Raw genomic sequence first — 23355 nt, 5'->3', positions numbered from 1 at the left:
ACTTTTAATTTGTTCCTTTCATTCGACAATTTTTTTATCTTAATTGTAATAAATGCATGTTTAATCAACTAGTTTTTTTATCTCAATTCATAATACACAAATTTGGCAAAACATTATTACAAAGAGAAAAGAGAATTCCACCATTTCGTACGAATCATAAATAAGTTTCTAAGCTTTAAAAACACAAATATTAACGTACTGAAAACTCCCAACGCTATTACCATAAAAGTTAATGGGTAATACGCTCGTGTAGGTACCATAATACCCCTTTCATAATATATTTTTGTGTAGGTAACTATTTACATGAATTCCTTGTTTGTTTTAGTTCCTCCTGAGAAACCAACAGTTGTAGATGCCAGAGGCACGTTGAATGGGACCCTAATAGGGCCAATGATGGAAGGGGATAATCTAGTTCTCAATTGTAGAGTTCTTGGAGGTAAGTGCCTCTCGTTATCTTGAATTAATTTTATTGTACTAACGTTGAAGCAAAATATGTCTACGTAAAAGGTTAAGGAATGCAAAGCTGAGATAAGCATTATCGATAAAATTAAGAAAGGTGTGCTGAGATGGTTTGGACATGTAGAACGAATGAGTAAGGAAATAACGGTAAAACAAATTTATGAGGCGAATGTTAGTGGGAAAAGAAGCAGAGGAAGACCGAGAAAAACATGGCACGATCAGGTGTGCCAAATACTAGAAAGTGGTCAGGTTAGGAGTCGTAACAATCGGCGGGTATGTATGAGGAGATGCATGAACGTGGTGAGGCGAAGAATGTTTGCAAGGACAGAGTAGTGTGGCGCTCTATTCTCTCTGCCTACCCCTGCGGGGAAGCAGCGTGATGGTTAGTTAGTTAGTTTTAAAAGGTTAAAAAATTAAGTTACATAGATTTGAAATATCTTTAATTATAAATAAAACACGTGATTTTTACCACTTGAATGTCATATTTTTATTTTACAATAGTTGAAGTGTGTCCAAATACCTGTTTACAATTTTTTTATGTCTTCACTTTGAAGCTATTTTTTTAAATTTGACATCTCAGCATATATAAAGAAGAACATAGAAGTCTGGGTATTTACAGGGCTTACATTGGCTTGGTTAAACAAACCGTTGATGGTCGTACGCCCTGTAAATGCCCAGACTTCCATATTCATCTTCAACTTTGTTGACATGTCAAAAAATATACATCCGAGTATATATTTTTTACGACCAGTGTTGGATACAATTTGTTTGAATATAAACTCAATATAATACTCATGTGGTAAAAAAACATTTGTTTTATTTAAAACTTAATCATGGTAGGACACCACGATGTGAATGCTGAAACAATAAATGAAATATCCTTGACAATGTTTATCATAAATTTTCGGCTACATTTTTTAAATTTCACAACAGTAAAAACTTGTTTCTAAAATCAAAAGCCTTTAGTCATAAAAATTAATATATAAAATAATAAAACAAGTAAAATAAATATTTATTTTGAATACATTTCACATTTTATCTATGTTTTCAAAGGATCTCTATTTCGCTTTTTACGCCTACCAGTGAGCGTTGTACAGTCGTGATCATTATTTGCATAATGCCCGCACTTCGCTTTGATCTAAAATGGAAGCAATGGAAAGAAATAATCCATTTACTCAAATAAACAGGCTACATTATGAAAAGTTAGTCGTGGTACGGACTTTTTACTTCATGGATTTCTGTTCTCAACTTTGTGGAACGACATGTTGATTATTAAAAAAGGAACACTTATATTGGACCACAAATTCAGTTTAATTTAATTTTAAAACGACTTGTTTCGAAAAATCTTTTGAGTCACATACACTCAAATTATTACACTAGTCACATTCAAAGGGTAAGTACAATATTTTAAATATTTCCAAATACTTGTTCACAAATCTGGACTGTCTCCAATTACAGGAGTTATTTTTCATTTTATTTTTTATTTAAAAATGAAAATAAAATAAAAAATAATAATATGAAAATTGGAGATAATACAGATTTGTGAACAAGTATTTGGACACACTCAAAATGTTGTAAATAAATCAACTGGTCAAATTTTAAGCTAAAACAATAAAAAAAATTAAAATATTTTCTGGCGTTTCTCATGTGTGATTATTATAATCTAGAATTCGGTCTCACATACTAATATAAGAGTTTCTGCTCAATAAAAACCTTCTATTCATCTCACCAATAAATGTCTCCAGTGAATCTCTAGTGATTCAAGAACAATGTTTCGAAATTGGTTCATATATATATATATATATATAGAACATCCAAGAATTTGAATAGTGTGGTTGTCAATAGTGGGTAGAATTAAATTCAATTGGTTGTCAATAGTGGGTGAAGTGAATGTGTAATCACTTAATATAGCCTTTGACGGTCGTCAGCCCTGTAAATGCCCAGACTTCCATATTCGTCTTCATTTTTGATGAGATGTCAAAAATAATATTCTAGCTTACTTTTTAGTTTCCGTTTTTAACGTCAAACGCTTTTAATATTAATTTGTTTTGAATATATGAATTATTATTGAATAAATTGAATTTAAACTCAAATCGAAATTGAAATTGAAATATCAAAATATATCAAATAATATTTAAGATTTAATTATTTAAATAATCTGATATTACAATTTAATATTAAATTCGCCTGCGCCACGAAGTAACCTCACGTAATTTTCATTACCCTTATCTCGCCAAAGCACGTCTTATATAACTTTCATTAAAGTTCCTGTAATCCCCAATATTATTTTTAACTACGTTACATCACTTGCAAGCATTGGAGGGTGGCGGAAAATGATGTAAATCAGACAAACGGATATTGAAAATTTTCCCATCACTTGGGGTGGGAAGCTACTAGGATACTGCCGGTTGGTTAATAATAACTTCCGTTAACAATAAATAAACATCCCTATTTTTTCACTCAAAATTAACTTTGTAAGGAAATATTTAATCTTTTCGGCAGTTTAGAAAATGAAGACATTTTAATTAGTTTGTTAAATTACTTCATGGAAAAAGTATAATATCTATACAAATAAAAATTAAAACTGTTTTATTTTTATTTTAAATCTCCTAAAAGTCATTCACCTCTTTGGTCGAAATTTTAACACCACGTTGCATTTAAATAAATGTGTTTTTATATACCTGTGATAGGTGATGTATCTGTAACTGGTAAAATCAGACCTTATTTATGAAATAGCCTTTTACTCCGCAATGGCAGTGCCATCTGTTGAATGTAACACTAAAACTCGCAATAAAGATTTTTCATGGCGGACAGCATGTTTTCGGTGCTATAAAATAGAGTATGGCTGCAAACATTGTGAAACTAAACATATTATATGACATGACTTACGTTGGTGAGATTGAGCTAAAATACAGAGAGAGGTCACGATAGACCTAATATGGTCGCAGTAATATAAGGGATGCAAGATCCCTTGACCTCATAATAATAATAAAAAATATAAATTATAAAACAAATTATAGGGGTGCTTTATTTTCGACTTAACCAGATTGAGCCACAGTAACACCAGGTATAGCTTGTTAGAAAATGATTATCAAATTGAATTATTGCATAATTTAATTATTGTAGATCTTGATTAAAAAATTAATGTCTTGAAGAAACAAATTGAATATTTATTATTTTATATATGTTTATACAGAAGATACATATAGATATACATATATCGTAGTCATACAGGAGAAAGTGACCAAGTGCATTTTTTACAAAAACGTGATCATCGACTATTTGATATCTTATTAGCTCAATGTTGCCCTGAAAAAAAATCCCAAAGTATTTTAAACTTCAAAGTACAATTTATTGACTTATTAAAAATGACTAACTGCATTGATTTTCTTTTCTTGCCAAGCAAAAGTGACTTAAATGGCCCTCCTGAACATTTTACGTTTTGTTAGTTGGTCACCTTCTCCTGTACGACTACGATATGGTAGAGGATAAATTACGAAATAAAAAAAAATTACTACGAAAATGATTATTTTAAGTAGATATCTATAAAAATCGTAAAACCTCTTTATTTTTGCGCAGGTCGCCCCGAGCCCACAGTCCGATGGCTGGTCAACGGAGTCCTGGTCGATGAAGAATATGAACATAATACTGGCGACGTCATAGAAAATAGACTCTCGTGGCCGGCTATTGGGAGGCAAGACTTCGGATCTATATTTACCTGCCAGGCCATAAACAGCATCCTTGTGGAACCCCGAGAGACGTCGTTTGTCCTGGATATTTATCGTAAGCTTTTTCAAAATATTTCTCATCAATAATTAAGCTTGAAATGCGAGGGATGAAGTATAAAAAAAAATCTAGAAAATTTATTGAATTTCTCCGATTCATGTTTTATTTCAGAAATCTTTTCAAAGCTCTTTTATATTTAATTTCTCTTAATAAAATTTATGAGATGGACGTAGTAGGAAACAAGAGCAGAGAAAAACCGAGGTACGACCAAGTATTTCAAATACTTGAAAGTGGTCAGATCAGGATTCGGAATAATCGGCGTATATGTATGAGGAGTGGTGAGGCATTCTATTATATCTGCCTATCCGTATGGAAGCAGTGAGATGATTAGTTTATTTTCAATTGCATCACTTAAGTCGTGTGTATAACAAATAAATTATGATATATAGTAACTACCGCGTTTGGTTATCATGTTAGGTTAGGTTCAAATTCCAGGGAAATCGAAATGAATATAAGTGATTTTTAACTCATATTTATTTAATACTACCCTAAACTTGTACCCAAAGCGCAAGGCTGATTATTTTTCTTCGTCGTTTTTAACTATCAAGATAATATTGCTTATTTACGATTAAGTGCACTATGCACTATTAGCTGAGAATAAGATTTGTTTGTTAATATAACAAGTTCACGATTTCTTTTATTTTTATAAATATTTCCATGTGTTTTAAATTTGATTTGAAAAATAGATATGATCCAATGAAATACTGAAATAATTAAAAACAATTTATCCTTGAATAAAAGTGCACTATACCAATATTTATGCAGTTTTTATTCGATATTTTAATTGGATTTGTTTCTGAACAGTGAAACCCCTTACCGTGGAGATAGACAAATTGACACAACCGTTAGTAGCGGAGAAGCGGTACTCGGTTACGTGTCGCTCTACGGGCACCAGACCACCTGCCATCATAACGTGGTATAAAGGCAAAAGGCAGCTCAAGCGATCTACGGTAAGAAAAAATAATAAAATTATCTACAATTTCATTTTAATTGAAATTTTATAAAATTAAATAACTAAGTTTTAACCACTTTTTTATTAATACAATTTAACCTACCGGTTTCGACAAGAACCTTGTCATCATCAGGGTTCATTTTAATTAAAAAACATTAAAATACTCTCACCAAAAACTTCCACACACTCCGTAAAAACCCTAAATGTTATTTTTATTATTCATTGCATAGCAACCCCAAATAACAACTAATGGAATCACCCATAAACTGTATGAAGCTGCGCACGCATACGTAAAGTAGAGAATACACACAAAAACCTACTGCGCAGAAATTTTAGGAACAGAAATTGGAAAAATATCAAAAATAGGATTGTTACTTAAATTTAATTAATTTTTAATAATATTAAAGTTTTTTTTTTAAATTATAAAATCTCTAAATTAAGGAGTTTACCTTTTTATTAGAATGTGGTATTTCAAAACCATTTTTAAAATTAAAAGAATGATTATAAATAAGTTATTTAATTTTATAAAGTTTATAAAATGTGCCACAAAGTATCTGCGGAAAACATTCAAGAAATTCATTGATATCCTCATTTTATCAAAAAAAATCTTTAAACATTTGATGATCGAGCGCAACTCAAATCAAAACATAAATGAGTGCATATAGTTGTTTTCCTACCCTTTACGAGAGGGATTTAAAATCCCCCTAAAAAAACGTTTTACTCTTAATTTTAGTTTTACTCAGTAAACACAACAATGTTTTACTAAAAAAAATAATTTTAAAAATGGATAGATTTTACCACATTGTGACTGCCGAATCAATTAATGATACATTTCACTCGATTACTTGATAATCATTCAAGCAATGATATTCTATGAAATTTTTATAATAAAACTACGGTAGTTTTTTGTTTCAAAATATTAAAAAAATTCGAACTACACATTATTTTTTTCATTAATATTACCGCAATCTAGGGTTGAATCTATCGGTACTTTATCCAATGGTTGGACAGTCCGTGTTACTGTTTGTATTTTTTTATGTTTACCAGATACATTTCATTTAGTTCACTCTTACCACTGCGCACCACAACTGTGTGGAAAAGACACGGTAATTATGAACTAAATTGTTCCGATCATTGAGATATCAATAAAAAATGGCATAAGTAATTCCTTTAATTTCTTAAATTAACGTTGGGTAAATCTAACAACAACAAAAAATACTTAGTTAAAAAAAATAAAAGCCTTTGAACATGTTAAAAAGTTTATATGAAAATTACATGGACTGATTTGGTCGCCATTTTAAATCAGGCTCACGATATGCATGTTATCTTACTATTTAGATTGAATATATAAAACAAGATGCAACGCAATGTAAATAAAACTTTTTTTAAAGATGAATTTACGTTAATTAGATGTAGAATCGATTATTTTAGGAACCACAGATGATCTTATTAACACATGAAAATAAAAACTCTTTAAATATCTAACTTCACCCGCTTGTAAGAAAACCTATACTTATCAAAACAAGTCGTGCCAACATCAAAAAATTCAAATTTTTTAACCATTTTGTTATACGTAGTTAATATCAAATCTATAAATAACATGTATAAAATAGTAAAGTAAACTGTATTTCAGAATTGTTATATCAACCATATTGTATGTAATGAAGGAAAATTTATGAATGGGTAGAAATTTTACAGCACGCGTCAAAAATATCAAAGCAATTAGAAATTGAACGATTGTTCCATAAATGATTAAAAGACTCGTTTTATTTTAGCTTTGTAAATTTTCGAGTTGCCTGTAATTAATTTCCCCGCAATATTTCATTATAAAAATATAACGTCTGATTATTGTAAAATGTTGCTCAATATACATGTCAAATGGATATTTTCTTTATTCACTTCTGATCAACTCACGCGACATGTACGTCACAATTTTCCTTTATTGGGCTTAATAAAAAAGGTTGTTACATTTTCCATCAATATTATAGTATCATGCCTGATATCCTTACGTTTCTGCCGGCGGATTGTTTGCTAAGAAAAGTTTTTTGTTTGTTTTTTTTTGGTTTAGAATATGGATGAAGTAAAACTACCATCTGCTGTCTTGGCTTCAATTATTGGATAACGCATAAGTTACCACTTTTAAAATCCTATTGAATTATCCTATGCTTAAAAACATTTAAGTTTTTAGATCTTCCATGTGAAACCAATAAAAAACCTTTTTCGTTGATCATAATATTATTTAGATATTCTTATCTCTTTTGTATTCGAGGGATCCCGTTTCTTTTTATTCAATACAATGGGATTGAAAAACCTTACATCTTCATAAAAATAAACGAGAATTCACTAAGGATTGTGAATGTTAATATGATATGAAATAATGTATTGGGAATGAAAATCTCCTTGAGATTGAGAAAAACGAATAGGGAAAGACAGAGGAATACAAATAATATTTTTTGTCACTATCATCTACATTTTCACGATATTTTAATATTTGTATTTTACCATCTCAGATTCTTATATTTTGGCGTATATTTAACGAATAAAAATATTATTTCTTTATTTATTCCTAACAAACACAAACACACACTAAAACACACTAACACACACACATACACACACACACACACACACACACACACACACACACACACACACACACACACAGTGGTAATTTCGTCCACTTAGTTAATATCACGCACTATGTCAACCCTGCTAATATTTCAATGGTGATTAATGGCAAAATATGATTCTGTAATTTTAAATAATTTAGTCAATTTAAATTATTATTTTTTAGTGTACCATCTTTATTTTACACGTGAAAAGTGTTTAGACGTAACCTGTTGATACTATTGTATCAATATGTATGAGGTTTTGGATTAGATTTCTCTCGAACCAAAATTTAATGCAATTAAATTAAATATATTATTAAAAATCAAACTTTTATAAACTTACATCCTAGTTAATTCTTTTCAGGCAGTAGGTCACGTAAAAATAACAAAATTAACGTTAGTCAACATTCGTCGTCAACGTGATATTTTAAAACACGTATTTTTCAAAATGTAAAATTAACCGATCCCTGTGTAAAGTTTTATTGAAGTTCAAATAAAACGGAATCAGATTTTGGTGAATATCATGAAGGGATATGAACGTAAAATATTTTAAAGCTCTCAACCCAGATATATTATTTCCTCCTTTATCAAGTAGCTCGTATTTTTACAGCGTCGAATTTATATGTCACTATAAATAACATGTTCCTGTGCACCTTTCTGCCGTTTAATCAATGATTTACTCAGAGATAAATGTGTCGAAAGAAAAGGGCTCTCACTATCTGACCCTTATAAAAATATCACCACACGCTGGGCATGTGAACGATATAAAATATATTTATAGGTCAATAATTATTTATAGCAAAAGGATCCGTTCATTGGTTGATAATATTCCGAATTCAAACACAAAGCTTTATATAACTTATTTGAAAGAAAAAGCTTCAAGTTTGTAAATCCTTTCCAAGGGTATACCATCATTTTTGTACGATGATATTAACGCTTCAATCGTTTCTTTTCAACAAATTCAAATCGATACAAAATAATAAAATTAAATTAAAACAGTTTTATAAGTTTTATTACATTTCAATGATCAATTTATTTAATTTTACAACATTTCGAGTATGGCCAAATACATAACCTACAAAATCTGGATTATCTACAATTACAGGAGTTATTTTCATATTATTTCCGGCATCTCATCAAAGATGAAGAAGTCTATGGAAGTCTGGGCATTTACGGGGCTGACGATTGTCATAGACTGGTTTAAGTGACCACTTTACACACGTGAAACGCATGACGGTCGTCAGCCCCGTAAATCCCCAGACTTCCATATTCTTCTTCATCTTTGATGATATGTCAAAAATTATATGTAATATAAGTCCATTAGAAATGCGCAACTAATTATTTCATTACAGATAGAAAGATTACTATAGACAAACGTGCTAAAATTATAATTTTTACAAAAACAGATATTATTTTTGACATTTCAACATAGATGAAAAAGAATATGGAATTTTGGTCATTTACAGGGCTTGCGACTAGTCATAGGCTGGTTAAGTGATCACTTTATACACGTGTAACATTTATCATTCTTTCCCCATGATTGATAACTACACAACCCAATTTTTTTAAAAGTCATACACATGTACTTTTACGATCCATCTTATGAAATTCCGTGATTGAGTTCACAACAGACCTCTATGATTTGATTAAGAAAGCTTTTATTAAGTAGAGTCCTTTTTACTTATATGCAAAATCCTCCAGTGTGCAAAATAAATCTTTAGTGGAGAAACCGAAATTTGTGGACAAGAATTTGGATACACTCAAAATGCTATGAATAATATATTATTAGTTGAAAACTAATATTTTTAGCTTTTCCACTTTATTTTTATTTGACCAGCGACCGGGTTTCGTCGTTACCGACATCATCAGACTGGATGATGATGTCGGTAACGACGAAACCCGGTCGCTGGTCAATTAAAAATAAAGTGGAAAAGCTAAAAATATTGGTTTTAATCTAATTATATATTAAAAATACAATTCCATCACGAAGTGTCAGTGAATAATATAAATCTGCTATGAATAACTTATATTATTAAAAATATTTTTTTGCTAAATAAAACATGCGGTTTCAGGCGTCAATTTTCGGAAATCGTGCGGTTTGCAAACTGTCAATATTTTAATAAGATTAGTTTTCGGAATGGCCGTGATTTATATGTCATTAAAGATCCATTTCAGATACCAAGGTATTTTAGTTGTTTTACAAATTTGAAAATTTTGAATAATTTTTAACTAATCGTTAAACATACTTACTCACATTTTAAACATACTTACTGACTACACATTTTTATATTAAATTACTCATTTAACTTATTTACGCATTGCTTGGAGACTTTCATTATAAATAATTGTTTAGAACAAAAGTTATTTTCAACTTTACAACTGTCACACAAGTACGAAAATCGGAAATTACAATCATGACCTCAGAATTCAAATGAACAAGTAAAAATCAAGTAATTCGCAAACGAAAATCAGCGGTGATAATTATACCATACTTTTGTTTATTTAAATAAAATTCACCATTAGATTTTGTACATAAATAAATGGAAGCATATGATAAATTACCTGTAATATTATATTAATACAATATCACTCTCATTAAATATTCATATATTTTATTAAGTATTTAGTTTTTTCAGATTTATTTTATTTATCAGTGTCAAGTTCCGACGTTACTGACATCATCAGACTGGGACCATTACTGACACCACTAGTCTGTTTATATCGATTACGACGAAAACCGGTCACTAGTCAAATAAAATATATGTGGAAAAAAACTGTATACATGTTGTCATTTCATTATATAAAATGCAGTTCCACAAAAAAATCTTAGAACAAAACTGAAATCTAACTCTCATTTAATCTTTTATCATAAATAAACCGTAGATTTCTTTTATGAAGGTAAAATAAACTTGTTTGTGTACATCTTTGATTTCAAAGAAATATATAATATATTTATTTTCACACATATGTTTGTATCATATTTGGACTATATCAGGATGCCTCAGAAACTCGGTGTGGAGGAAAAAACACATGTGAATAAAAAGTAAAAACAAAAAAAACTAAACATGTGTTCGACCAATAGCCACTTATGGGATTGAGGCAAGAGCAGATACTTCCAGAACAAAATCTCGACTTTGAACCTCCGAGATGAAGACTCTCCGATCCATAACCGGAAACACATTGCAAGACCGAGTAAGAAATACCGACATCCGGAGTATGTGTAAGACGGAAGATATCGTGAGGTAGGGACAACGAAGGCGATACTGGAAGGAACATAAAAACAGAATGTCAGAAGACAGGTTTCTACGTATCGCCCTCCAAGGCAACCCTGAAGGACGAAGACCCCCAGGTAGACCTCCAAAAAGATGGAAAGACATGTGGGAGTCAACATCCCAAGAGCGGCATGCGGAGGCACAGACAGATCCCTAGGATTTACAAAAAGAAGAAGAAGAAGAAGATATTTGGATAAACAAATACGTGGATTTTATTAAGAATAAATTCAATATATGCGGTTATATTGATGAATTTGTGGTTAAAATATTTCCAGGATAAATAATTTAATTCGTATTTATTCATTGGAAAACTCTTAGTTTTCCTAAATAGTTTATACTTGTAATACGTGCATACCTATCTAAGTATTCTGTACGTATCCAGAAATTTTCCTTTGACACGCGTTAAATGCTCATTCCAATTTACGCCGATACCACTATATTCAATCACCAAGACCGAAGCTATTGGATTTATGTCATTGGCGTTGGAACCCCTCACCCTGTCACTACAAATGGAATATTGCCCAATCTCTCAGTCCACAGTCACTACAAATGGAACAGCCCTATGTAACTGTGCGACCCTGATCGTGTGACGTAACAAAACGATTGTTGAATGTAAAAATAGAATTGAGGTGATTGGTTGTCGTGTTGAAGTACAGAGTGAATACAAATTGAACGTAATCTAGGGCACTTTAAAATAATCCTGCCTTTGTGATCGTCTAGCGAAAAATACACACATACATATTTCTTTAACATTATTAATTTTCGTCCATTATTTTCAAAGACATAAGGATTTTATTTGTGGCTTCTCAGGAAAAGAAAAATGAACGATTCCTTAAAAAATAAGAAAAATTCGTTTAATTTTTTTTACTTATTTTAAAAATTATTTTTACAACATTTTTGAGTTTGTCAAAATACTTTTTCACAAATCTGGATTGCCACCACTCAGGAGTTATTTTTACATTTTCGACATCTCAACATAGAAAAAGAAGAATACGGAAGTCTGGAATTTTACAGGGTTTTGACCAATTCCACCTATACATGATTGACATCCACACTTCTCAAATGTGTGGATCTCCTAGATATCATATATTTATCATTTTCGTATATGAGTTCACATCAGCGGTCTATTTTATTATTTATTAATTTGGAATTATTTTTATTGAATAATATAATGATTTAAATAAAAATAAAATATTTGTACTAGATCACTTTTGAGTTTATGAATGCAAAAACTATTAGCTTCCAGAACATCTCGAGGGAAGTTCTCAAAGGAAGTTGTTAAATAAATAAATTTAAAGGTGTGTTAAACAAGTGTTTTATTTTTATGTATAAAAATACAGATCAAAACACAATCCTTAGAGTATGTTTCTTCCATTACAGCAATTTATTTTGGTAAAAAAAAACGGTATCGATGACAGCAGAAAGTTCACACAAAAATGACAAATAAGATGTTTTATAAATAACGAAAGGAAATGTACGCGATATTTTGCTGAATTATTTCTGACTACGGAAATCGAATCCGTTACCCACACAACTGGAATCGAATAATGACGACGGATCCGTTCGCAGTATGATCCATTTAATTCGCATGAAACGACGCAAAACACGCACGTTTCCGCTTGTTGGCGCCATCCAGCATTTACATTGAATATTGAAAAATTGTGTATCCCAAAATGATATATCTTCCCCACACCGGGGACTGTACAGGGTGGTGTTCTGATCCTCCAAATAACAAAAGAGTCACGATTGTACTGGACAGCCCCCATAATATGTCACTATAATATCCATTCGTATGATATCGCTGATTTTGCAATACCCTGTACATAAAGATGTCAGTTCCTTTATTGTGACAATTTGTCAATAACGTAATCAATTACGAAGTTTAAAAAAAAAACGATTTTCATACCTGTTTTTGAGGACAAATTCTTATGAAATAGAATTAAAAATTAGGAATACGTACCCGTTTTTCCACTGGTTATTTAGTTTTTTTTATAGAACACATTCAACCGAAAGAGAGAGAGAGGGAGAAGGATCTATTTTTCATGATTAAAAACGTGTTTTTAAATTATCTTTTTTTTAATGTAATAAACAAAATATCGGTGATATTTTTTTTAAAACACCGTAATAATGTAAAATAAAACATTTTTTCAGGAAGCCAACGTAGCATTCTCGGGTATATATGTATAACTGCGAAACTTACGAGATTCCATGTGAGTTAGTCACAAGTGAGATTCCTAGAAATTATACAAACCAGTTTGGTTGTTTGTGTTGTATTTTTCACATTTTTTTATAAAAAATTCATTCCTACAGAAATTGAGAATTTGGGCATTATTTTATTTATTTTTATGATCTAAAAAATCATTACCATTTTAAGAATTCATATAAATCCATATCCAAAACCGATTTTAATTAAAAAATGAATCCTATTTCTATCATAAAAATAATTAGTTATCTGATGTAATTTTGGCATTCAGAAATTTGAGTTACAACGGAAATATAATACTTTCCAGTAACAATCAATCAACCCACCCAATTAGAGAATCTCGTCCATTGTTTGTGCTTGGTTGAAATATCAGTTTGACAGCTTTGTAATTGAAATACTAATAATAACGTAAATACATCAATAATTGTATTATTTATATTTCTGGGAAATTCACTTTTATTTGTAATACCAATTCACTACATTAATAAATAATGCATTGAAAATTGAACTCCACTTTGTAAATGGTGACCAATAACCCAGAGTGCTTTTTGTAGGGAATATATTAAATATTTTGTATATTCCAAATAAGTAAGCAATCATTTTCATGGAGCCAGAAATCATTAAAAAAAGAAAAGATAAAAAAATAGGTTTAACAGTCATAATTATATTATATATATATATATATATATATATATATATATATATATATATATATATATATATATATAAGTATATATATATATATATATATATATATATATATATATATATATATATATATATATATATATATATATATATATATATATATATATTATATATATATATATATATATATATATATATATATATATATATATATATATATATATATATATATATATATATATATATATATATATATATATATATATATATATATATATATATATATATATATATATATATATATAAATAAATATATATATATATATATATATATATATATATATATATATATATATATATATATATATATATATATATATATATATATATATATATATATATATATATTTTATTAGATTATAAGAACTGAATTATGTTATCTTCTTTTATTTTCTTATTAATTTAAAACGAGCGATAATTTAATATTAAATATAAAGATTTTACTAAATATCTAGAACAATATCAATAATTGACTTCCCTTATCACAATTGTTTTTACGATATGTCATGTAAAAATTGCACGACGTTCAAAAAAGGTCTGATACAGTGTAATCTACATATATTTGGACCCCTAACTCATTCGTTACTTGACTTCCTTCCTCTTTTATTTTCATATAATACTTTGTACTGCAAAAAATACAATGAGAGCAATGTTCGTTCAATTATTATCAATGCATATTTAAGTATCATACATACTGTATGACAGTAAAATACGCATTTACTCATTGTGAAAACTATCCTTCATTATTTTATTAAATTAAACGTTATAAAATATAATTTTAAAAAACTTTGTTTTTAACCGCCTTAATTTTAGTAAAAAAAAATCACTACTGACTATAAATATTTCTCTGTATTGAGTTTAGTGCATATCCTTTTCTGAAGAAGGCAAGATGCATATCGTAACCGTTTGGACAAACAGCAACAATAATAGAAGTGATTTACAACATACCTTGAGTAAACTTTTTTTTATAAAGTTAAAAAAATGTGCCAGAAAGTGTAAAAAAAACAGACATACCTTGAGTTAACTTTTTTATACAGTTAATAAAATGTGCAAGAAAGTGTTAAAAAAAACACTCAAAATTTTAATATTTTTCGCAGGAAGAAACACAGGATAACATTACTATCAGTGAACTTAGCTTCGTTCCAACAACAGAAGATGATGGAAAACCAATAACCTGTCGAGCTGAGAACCCTAATGTGACAGGACTATTTCTGGAGACCAGTTGGAGCATCAGCGTTGTCTGTGAGTACAAAATATTTATGAGCTTTTTTTGATTGACATGATTATTTTCCGATACTCGAGAGTCTCATAATCTATTCAACTGCTCAAAAATAAAACTGAAATAATATCTACGGTATTGTATAAGCAGTATTGAACAAAATATTCTCTGCCCTATATAATATTGACTTGAAATTATAACTGTAAATTTGGAGCAATAAAGCTGAAAAATAAAACAAATGAATATAAATAAAAAAAAACTTAACAATCTGTTCTTTTTTATGGACTTCTTGTTTTATTTTTAGAAGAAAAAATACTTAATTCATATTTAACGGAGACTCATAAAAACTAAACGACGACCCAAAAACTTAAAACAGACTAAAGAATACTCATGATAAACCCTTTTGTACTCGTACGAGTAGTACGGAATTTTTTTTAATACAACTCATAAATTTTAGTATCATACATCAACTAGTTATTTTAATCATCTGCTTTTCTTTGTTTTTTTTTTTACTCATAATTTATTCCTTGAAATAATGCAAAAAAATATGTTCAACGGGCGTACCTACCAAATAAAATTTGCATGAAAAAATTATTCATAAAAAGATTTTTTTTTCGAGATATATAAGATAAAAAGGAACAAATAATGATGAATTTATTGTATATATAATACATATCATCTTAAAAATATTTTTTTTACTAATAAATCAAGTAAATTTTTAATGTAATTTAATATTTCCTCAATTAATATATGTATATTACTTTTCCTTAAAAAATCCTAAATAAGTTACATATCACTCACTCCTTTCAAGAACGTCATAAATCGAAAAACTTGATTTTTCAGGATAACGTTTTTAAAGTTTAAAAATATAATACATTGTATTAAAAATAAATATCAAGCCACTTATTGAACTTTTTACTGTGCAACAGATCTTTTAAGGTAAAACCTGAAGGTTTTTTCTCCATTTAAAAAATATTTAGTATATTTAAAAAAATAATTAAACAATACCTTTTCTTCAAAATACAAAAACAACACTTTCTGCCCTGTAGCGGGTAAATATTAAGTTCAAAATATGCCTCTTTTGCTGGGATATAGTACATTTTCTGGGCATTCCCAAAACATGCTCAACTGAAAATTGTTGATTTTTGATTTAAGACGTTCTTGAAAGGATTGAGCGATATGTTAAATGCATACGTTCGTGTTTCTCAGAGCGAAACACCCAATTCAGGTTTAATTTTATGTTATCGTGCTCAATTTATGATATTACTAATTCATCTTTAATATTGGTAGATCCACCAGTGGTGAGCCTCGGACTGGGCAGCACCCTCTCAGCTGGAGACATAAAGGAAGGCGATGACGTGTACTTCGAGTGCCACGTGCACTCCAACCCACCCTGGAGAAAGCTGCACTGGATGCATAACGTAAGCGACTCTTTCTCTCTCTCTTTTTTATTATTTTAATTTATTTAATAAAGTTATATTTTTAAATACAATTTGACACAATTTCTATACATTTTTCAAATGACAAACTTATAATTTTAGTTTCGCTGTGCCTCTCCAAAAAAAGACTTAGCTCTTGGGCTTGGAAAGTGACTTACACTTAAGGTTTATTGTTTAATTTGACTAATGGTATTATAGTCTTTCTCTTTTTCTTTTATTTATTTTTTTAAGATTTACACGTAATGGGCATTAATTTTTTTCTTAAGAATTTTTTATTTATCTATTTTTTTATTACTTAAGGGTTTATTGAAGTGTTTAATTCCTAAATATTTTTTAAAAAATATGAAATTGTTTAGTACGACATTTTGGAGTTGCAAAACCATTTTGGAATTTTGGAGATAAGCTTTTTTAAATTCAAATATTTGTCACACTTTAATAATTGAAAATTTATTTTTTTCTTCAAAACGGTTTCTATATAAACGGTGAAATTCGGTTTGGGAATTAAAATTTTGTCGATAATAATTTTGTTGGAAATATTTTTTTTCTTCAAAATTACTTCAATTACTGTTCTCTGGATTATTTTCACAGACTTCAGTATGTTATTATAAGTTCCACCCCATCAAACAATGCCATACTGTCTTTTCATCAATAAATAGAAAATTGGTATTTTCTAGCTACCCTGTCAATCGAAAATATCGGCTTAATCGTTTTTACCGCTACCGGCACATTGAAGGACGTTTTTCGTTTTCACTTGCTAGTATAAAAATGATTGAAATTTATCCATCAATTCTGATTGGTAAATGATTTTGATGTGCATACGATTGATATGTTGATGTTACCTTGACTGAATCTTGCATGTCCGAAACCCAAACATAATGACAATATTTCGTGACATTAGGAGTACTTCTGTGTAGTTACCATAAAATTTGATGACATATATTAATTATGTTTTGGGAGTAAGTCTACCTCTTGAATATCGTAAAAAATACAATTTTTTATCACTGTATGTTAAAAATTAAGATAAAATAAAAACGATTATATTATAAGTATCACAAAACATGCAAAACAAAGAAATATTTCACAAAACACCTACCCTTATTGCGTAATTAATAATTTATCTCTGAAAAGCTTATATTTACAACATCAACAACTGAATTAAAGTGTTAAAGAAAAGCACTTGTATAATAGATTTATATTATCCACTGACACTTCGTGATGGAATTGCATTTTTAATTTATTATTAGATTAAAACCAATATGTTTAGCTTTTCCACTTTTTTATTTAACCAGCGACCGGGTTTCGTCGTTACCGACATCATCAGACTGGTCTGATGATGTCGGTAACGACGAAACCCGGTCGCTGGTCACATAAAAAAGTGGAAAAGCTAAAAATATTGGTTTTAATCTAATAATAAATAAAAAGCACTTGTTTTTACCACTTGAAATTATTTAATTAAGACGATTAGTTTCGGAAGCTATGCTTCCGTCTTAATTTTTCCATTATTTTCAAACTCCACCCCCTTGACTAACCCCCTTCCCCCTAACTTACTGCTCTCCTTATTTATAGAACACATAATTATTTATTTTGTTTAAGTTTATATTTAGACCTGAAGTTTGAAGTATAGCTTCCGAAACTAGTCGTCATAATAAAATAAACTCAAGTGATAAAAAAGGTGTCATGCCTTACCACAAAGTGAATGCTAAAACAATAAATAAAATAACTGAAGGAAATGTACGTACATAAACATTTAGTTAAAACAATCAAACTTTACCCAACAAGTTAATATTATTTTAATTTGTGAAAATGAAAGTTTTAGCACCCCAGGGCTTACGACCTGGCATCTGTTTCGCTTAAGATATCACTTTATACACGTAACGTTCACGATTCTGACATTGAACATCCATATTGCAGTTATACATCTTTAAAAATTAATGCAATAAAGATGTTCCATAATTTCCATAATTTAGTTTCATATTTACTTTAAAGTGATTAAGCCAGCAAAATTCCTGGTAGTCAGCCCTCAGACTTCCAGCTTCTTTCGTTTTCAAACGGTAGATGAATCGTTTTAAGTTGAGACACCTATAACATATAGTATATAATCACTTTAACCAGTCACCAACCGGTCGTAGGCTGACCTATAAATTTACAAACATCCATATCTATTGTCAACAACCCCTTCGTTTACGATCGGTTCAATAAAAATTTATGAATTTTTTTATAAACTTTATAAAATAGAACAACTTTGTTTTAACCACTTTTTATTGGTACTCTTTTTCCAACCGGTTTCGACAAGAACCTTGACATCCTTAGGGCTTATGTACTAATTTTAAAACATTGAAATACTCATAGTTAGGTTATAGTTAATCCTGAGGATGACAAGGTTCTTGTCGAAACCGGTTAAAAAAGTGTACCAATAAAAAGTGGTTAAAACAAAGTTGTTTTATTTTATAAAGTTTATAAAATGTGCCACAAAGTATCTGCAAAAAAAATTCAAAAAACGTTTTTTTATGTTAATAATTTTATTGATAACAAAATAATTTTCCCGGTACACAATTTTACTAAATTTATTATTTCCCGGTACACATTTATCGTTGAAATGATAAATGTTCAACTTATTATGAGATGATTTGATTTATGTAAGACTTTTGTTCCATATTTGCGCTTCGGCAATCATTTGAAAGAAAGCCTCTCCATCTCCTCTACTAAACTTTTTACAAGTTCTCCTCCAAAAAAAAACTTTTATTAGAAAGCCTATCATAATATCAACTTAGAGTTTTATTTAAAGTTGAAACCGCTTAATAAGTTTACTTCGCCCTGAAAGTTGTGTTTCAAGAAATCGTAAAGCTATTGCCGTGTTATTAAAGTTGCGTAATCTTTTTTGGGTTTACGTTTAGCTTGAGGTTTTATTTCGGGGGCGGAAGGGAAAGGCATAAAAAATGTAGCCGAAGTTGTAAAGTGATAGAATTGCTGATAAAAATACACTCCGCTTTTATAGTTATGTTCGTTTGTGTCAATAATCATTTTGAGAGATGCTCCTTTAATCTCCGTATTTTAGTACCGATTATCGAGTATCCTTTGATGATAGCTTTAACGATTTGTAACTGTATTTACGATATTTTGAAAACGTAAACTCTTCAATATCCCCTTTTCGCTACTTGATATATTTATACGGTTAATCTAATGGCTTAAGAAAATATTCAGAAAAATCCTTCTATATTCCTCTCAAGAATCGATTTCAAAACATTAAGCAAGATAATCAAATTATCATTTTAAGGTATCTTTTTTAACCCTTATCTGCACCCAATAGTGCATAGGGCACTGAATCGTTGTGACGCAGTAATATCTTGATTGTTAATTGCATGGGGCAAGGTGATACAAATTTGAGAGTGAAAAACAACCGAACGTATTTTGACCCCCGTAGGAATCGAACCCGGGACCTCCAATACGGCTTACAAACGCTCTGATCACTACACTACGGAGGTGGAAATAATGTATCTAATACACCAATAATGGTGCATAGGATAAATCATCCAATCTACGCACTTGATCATCAGTTTACGAAAGTAGAGTGATCGGTCTAGCGCTCCAGATATTTGGATTTCATAAGAAGGAGAAAAGCGTGTATGTACCATGAATTCAGAAGAAGAATAATGGCTAGAGCACTCGAGGTTGCATTCCTGTGGTCGTATAGACATCTAATCTGACCCCCTTATCTGCACCCGATAGTGCATAGGGCACTGCATCGTATAAAATATACGTTTTATCTTAATTGTTAAATACACGAAGGAAATATAATTATCTCTGCGCTTCACGTACCAGTCCAGGGTAACATTATATCAATATTGAAGTCAAAAAATTCATTTGGATTTATTTTGATCCCTCTGGGAATCGAACCCGGGACCTCCAGCACATTATACAACCACTACAATACGGAGGCGAATAGATTACTGCAGATAAGTTACTTAAAACTTCACAAAATATTCAACACGTGCAATTTTTGGTCGATCCGAAGAACAACATGCACTTAAGGTTTCAGCACAAACATGCGTTACGAGCGCATGTTTACCCTTGGCTGGTTAACCGGTAGACATTAAAATCTCGGTGAGTGGTTATATACTAATATTATTAACATTTTTGTAAAAAAAAATAAGTAAAAATGACTAACCACAAATTAAATGCTTTAAATGTTAATAATATTGAGAATATTTATGACGAACGCCAAAAACATGAATCACATTTAAACTTGGTATATGATGAGAATATTAAAAATTTCTACTGGTACCAATGTGAAAATATGAACCGAAACATGACATACTATATCACTGCCATACTCAGTATACACACGTTTGCAGTTAGTATGGCAGAGATTTATACGACCGATTCCTATTTACGTATGCAGCTCCGCAGAGTATAACAAATTCGGTTCGGTCGGTTCAACCGGAAAGGGAAGTAGATAGTAAAATCATAATATGGAGGCGCCACCGTGTTTCCGGTTCGTCTTTGGGAAATCTATAATTGTACGCTTGAAGACATACACACCGCGCATTGTATATTCCGCTAACAATAATCGTTTGACGAGATACGAGTTTCTTTTTTAAGGGAAGGTATGTAGTTTTAAATATGGTATATTAAGTATTTGTACATAAATTAAATGCGAACATTTCGTTTTGGATTATTTATAAATTCAACTTAAATTGTGTTCATCGCGATTAATGAAGTGAAATTGCCATTTATCATACTAGTTTTTTTTGTAGATAATTAGAAGTACCTACTTTTATGATATTAAATATGTTTTTACTATCCGACAGCTTTCTTAGAACGCATAACTGATATGTTTTACATTAATTGTTTTATGTATTTATAATAATAATATGTCTTTAAACTAATTAATAACAAATTTGTTTTAGTAATTTTATTTATCACTTTTTTTTAAGTGTATTCACTGAAAAAGGTTTACATGACAAAACTTCACAAACCTCGTGTTTAGAAACTTAGTCACAGGTTTATAAAACTTTTATTCACGACCTACTATTATAAATTTTAAATAATAAAAATACTTTATAGTACCCAGCATACTTTGCTTCGAAAAATGACAATTGTTAATTTTGAGTGTGTCCAAATACTTGTTCACAAATCTAAATTATCTCCAATTATTACTTTAATTATAATATTTTTTATTTTTTGACATCTCATCAAAGATGAAGAAGATAAGAACATTTTTTGTTCTAGTGCAATTAATAAACTCGGGTATTTGTACATAATGCATATATGCACATTTCACAAACATTATTTCTACGCTATTACGCGGGTAAATACGAATACATGCCTATTTAAGTCCGTCATAAAAATAATTAAATTACAAAATGAAATGAAAATAATGAATATTATTTTTTGACATCTCATCAAAGATGAAGATGAACATGGAAGACTGGGCATTTACGGGGCTGACAATTGCCATAGGCTGGTTTAAGTGATCACTTTACACACGTGTAACATTCACCAATTCTACCCATTATTGACAACCACACTACTCAAATTCTTGAAATTTCCATATATATGAACCAATTTAGAAACCTTGTTCTTGAATCACTAGAACTTCACTAGAGACATCTATTGGTGTATTAGAGACATATATTAGTATGCACTAGAGAAATATATATTAGTATGTGAGGTCCAAATCCTGGATTACAATCACACACATGAGAAACGCCAGAAATTACCATTTTCATTTTTATTATTTAAGCTTATAATTTGACCAGATAATTTATTTACAACATTTTGAGTGTGTCCAAATACTTGTTCACAAAATCTGGATTATCTCCAATTACAGGAGTTATTTTCATATTATTAATAATAATTTTAATAATAATAATAATGTAATGAACAAGTATTTGAACACACTCTAAATGTTTTAATTATAATCATACTTTGACGGTTTTTAATTAAAATTATACTTTGACGGTCGTCAGCCCCGTAAATGCCCAGATTTCCATATTCTTCTTCATCTTTGATGAAATGTTAAAAAATTATACAATCTAAGATATTTAGTCTCATTTAAAAATCTGATTTCTCTGTTTCGCATTTTGTTCAATACTTTTTTAATTAAATATATTTTTCGAGTGAACGGTTTAAATTTGATCTTTATTTAAGTAAAACCGTTGCAATATGATAAAAATCTACATTTTTCTGGTTGCTATAAAAATATACTTATATCGAGAAACACACTTTGTGGAGTAACTTTAAGGTTCCAACTCTTCCCTATTATACATTAGCAAACCATTTTCATTTGTGAATATTTTTCTCTCAAATAAAAAAATAACTTTGTACAGTTTGATTTTTATTTGGATCATATTTTTGGATTTTTTTTTGTTTGTTTTCCTTTCCCATTTCGCCTTGATGGTGGATTTCTGTTTATTTTCGCCTTAGAATTCTGAAAATTTAACATTTGAAATAAATCTTATTATGATTCTTTGATCTTATCTTATCCCTTGTTGTCAATGGAATCCTGAGGAAATAAATACCTTTTTATCTGTTTGAGTTTTTTTCCGATGCTTTTGAAAATCTCAAATTATCTCTATTTTATAAGGTATTGAAAAGGTACCTTATTCTCTGTCTGGTTGATAAAGTAACAAACCGTTTTTCTTTTCTTGTCCATTTATTATTGAAAATTAAAGATTTCATGTATTTAAGTTGTACTGGCCTTTTTTG

The 23355-nt window shown here is 29.6% G+C and overlaps 1 protein-coding gene across 1 annotated transcript in view; it reads left to right on the top strand.

Moving 5' to 3' along the window:
• LOC148301489 (kin of IRRE-like protein 1) overlaps nt 1-23355 on the top strand; it is a gene marked incomplete at its 3' end in the record, with an annotated part of 63916 nt that overhangs the window by 19606 nt on the left and 20955 nt on the right. The window contains exons 4-8 of the mRNA XM_088273172.1: nt 326-436; nt 4039-4242; nt 5050-5195; nt 15087-15231; nt 16499-16629. Of these exons, the coding sequence (XP_088129298.1) occupies nt 326-436; nt 4039-4242; nt 5050-5195; nt 15087-15231; nt 16499-16629 (737 nt within the window). The remainder of the gene's footprint in view (nt 1-325; nt 437-4038; nt 4243-5049; nt 5196-15086; nt 15232-16498; nt 16630-23355) is intronic.

The sequence above is a fragment of the Brachycentrus maculatus genome, unplaced genomic scaffold, assembly GCF_059751285.1.
Source record: "Brachycentrus maculatus isolate JH-2025_06_01 unplaced genomic scaffold, ASM5975128v1 h1tg000556l, whole genome shotgun sequence".
In the NCBI taxonomy this organism is placed as follows: Eukaryota; Metazoa; Arthropoda; class Insecta; order Trichoptera; family Brachycentridae; genus Brachycentrus; species Brachycentrus maculatus.
This window is presented reverse-complemented; position numbering and strand designations above follow the sequence as displayed.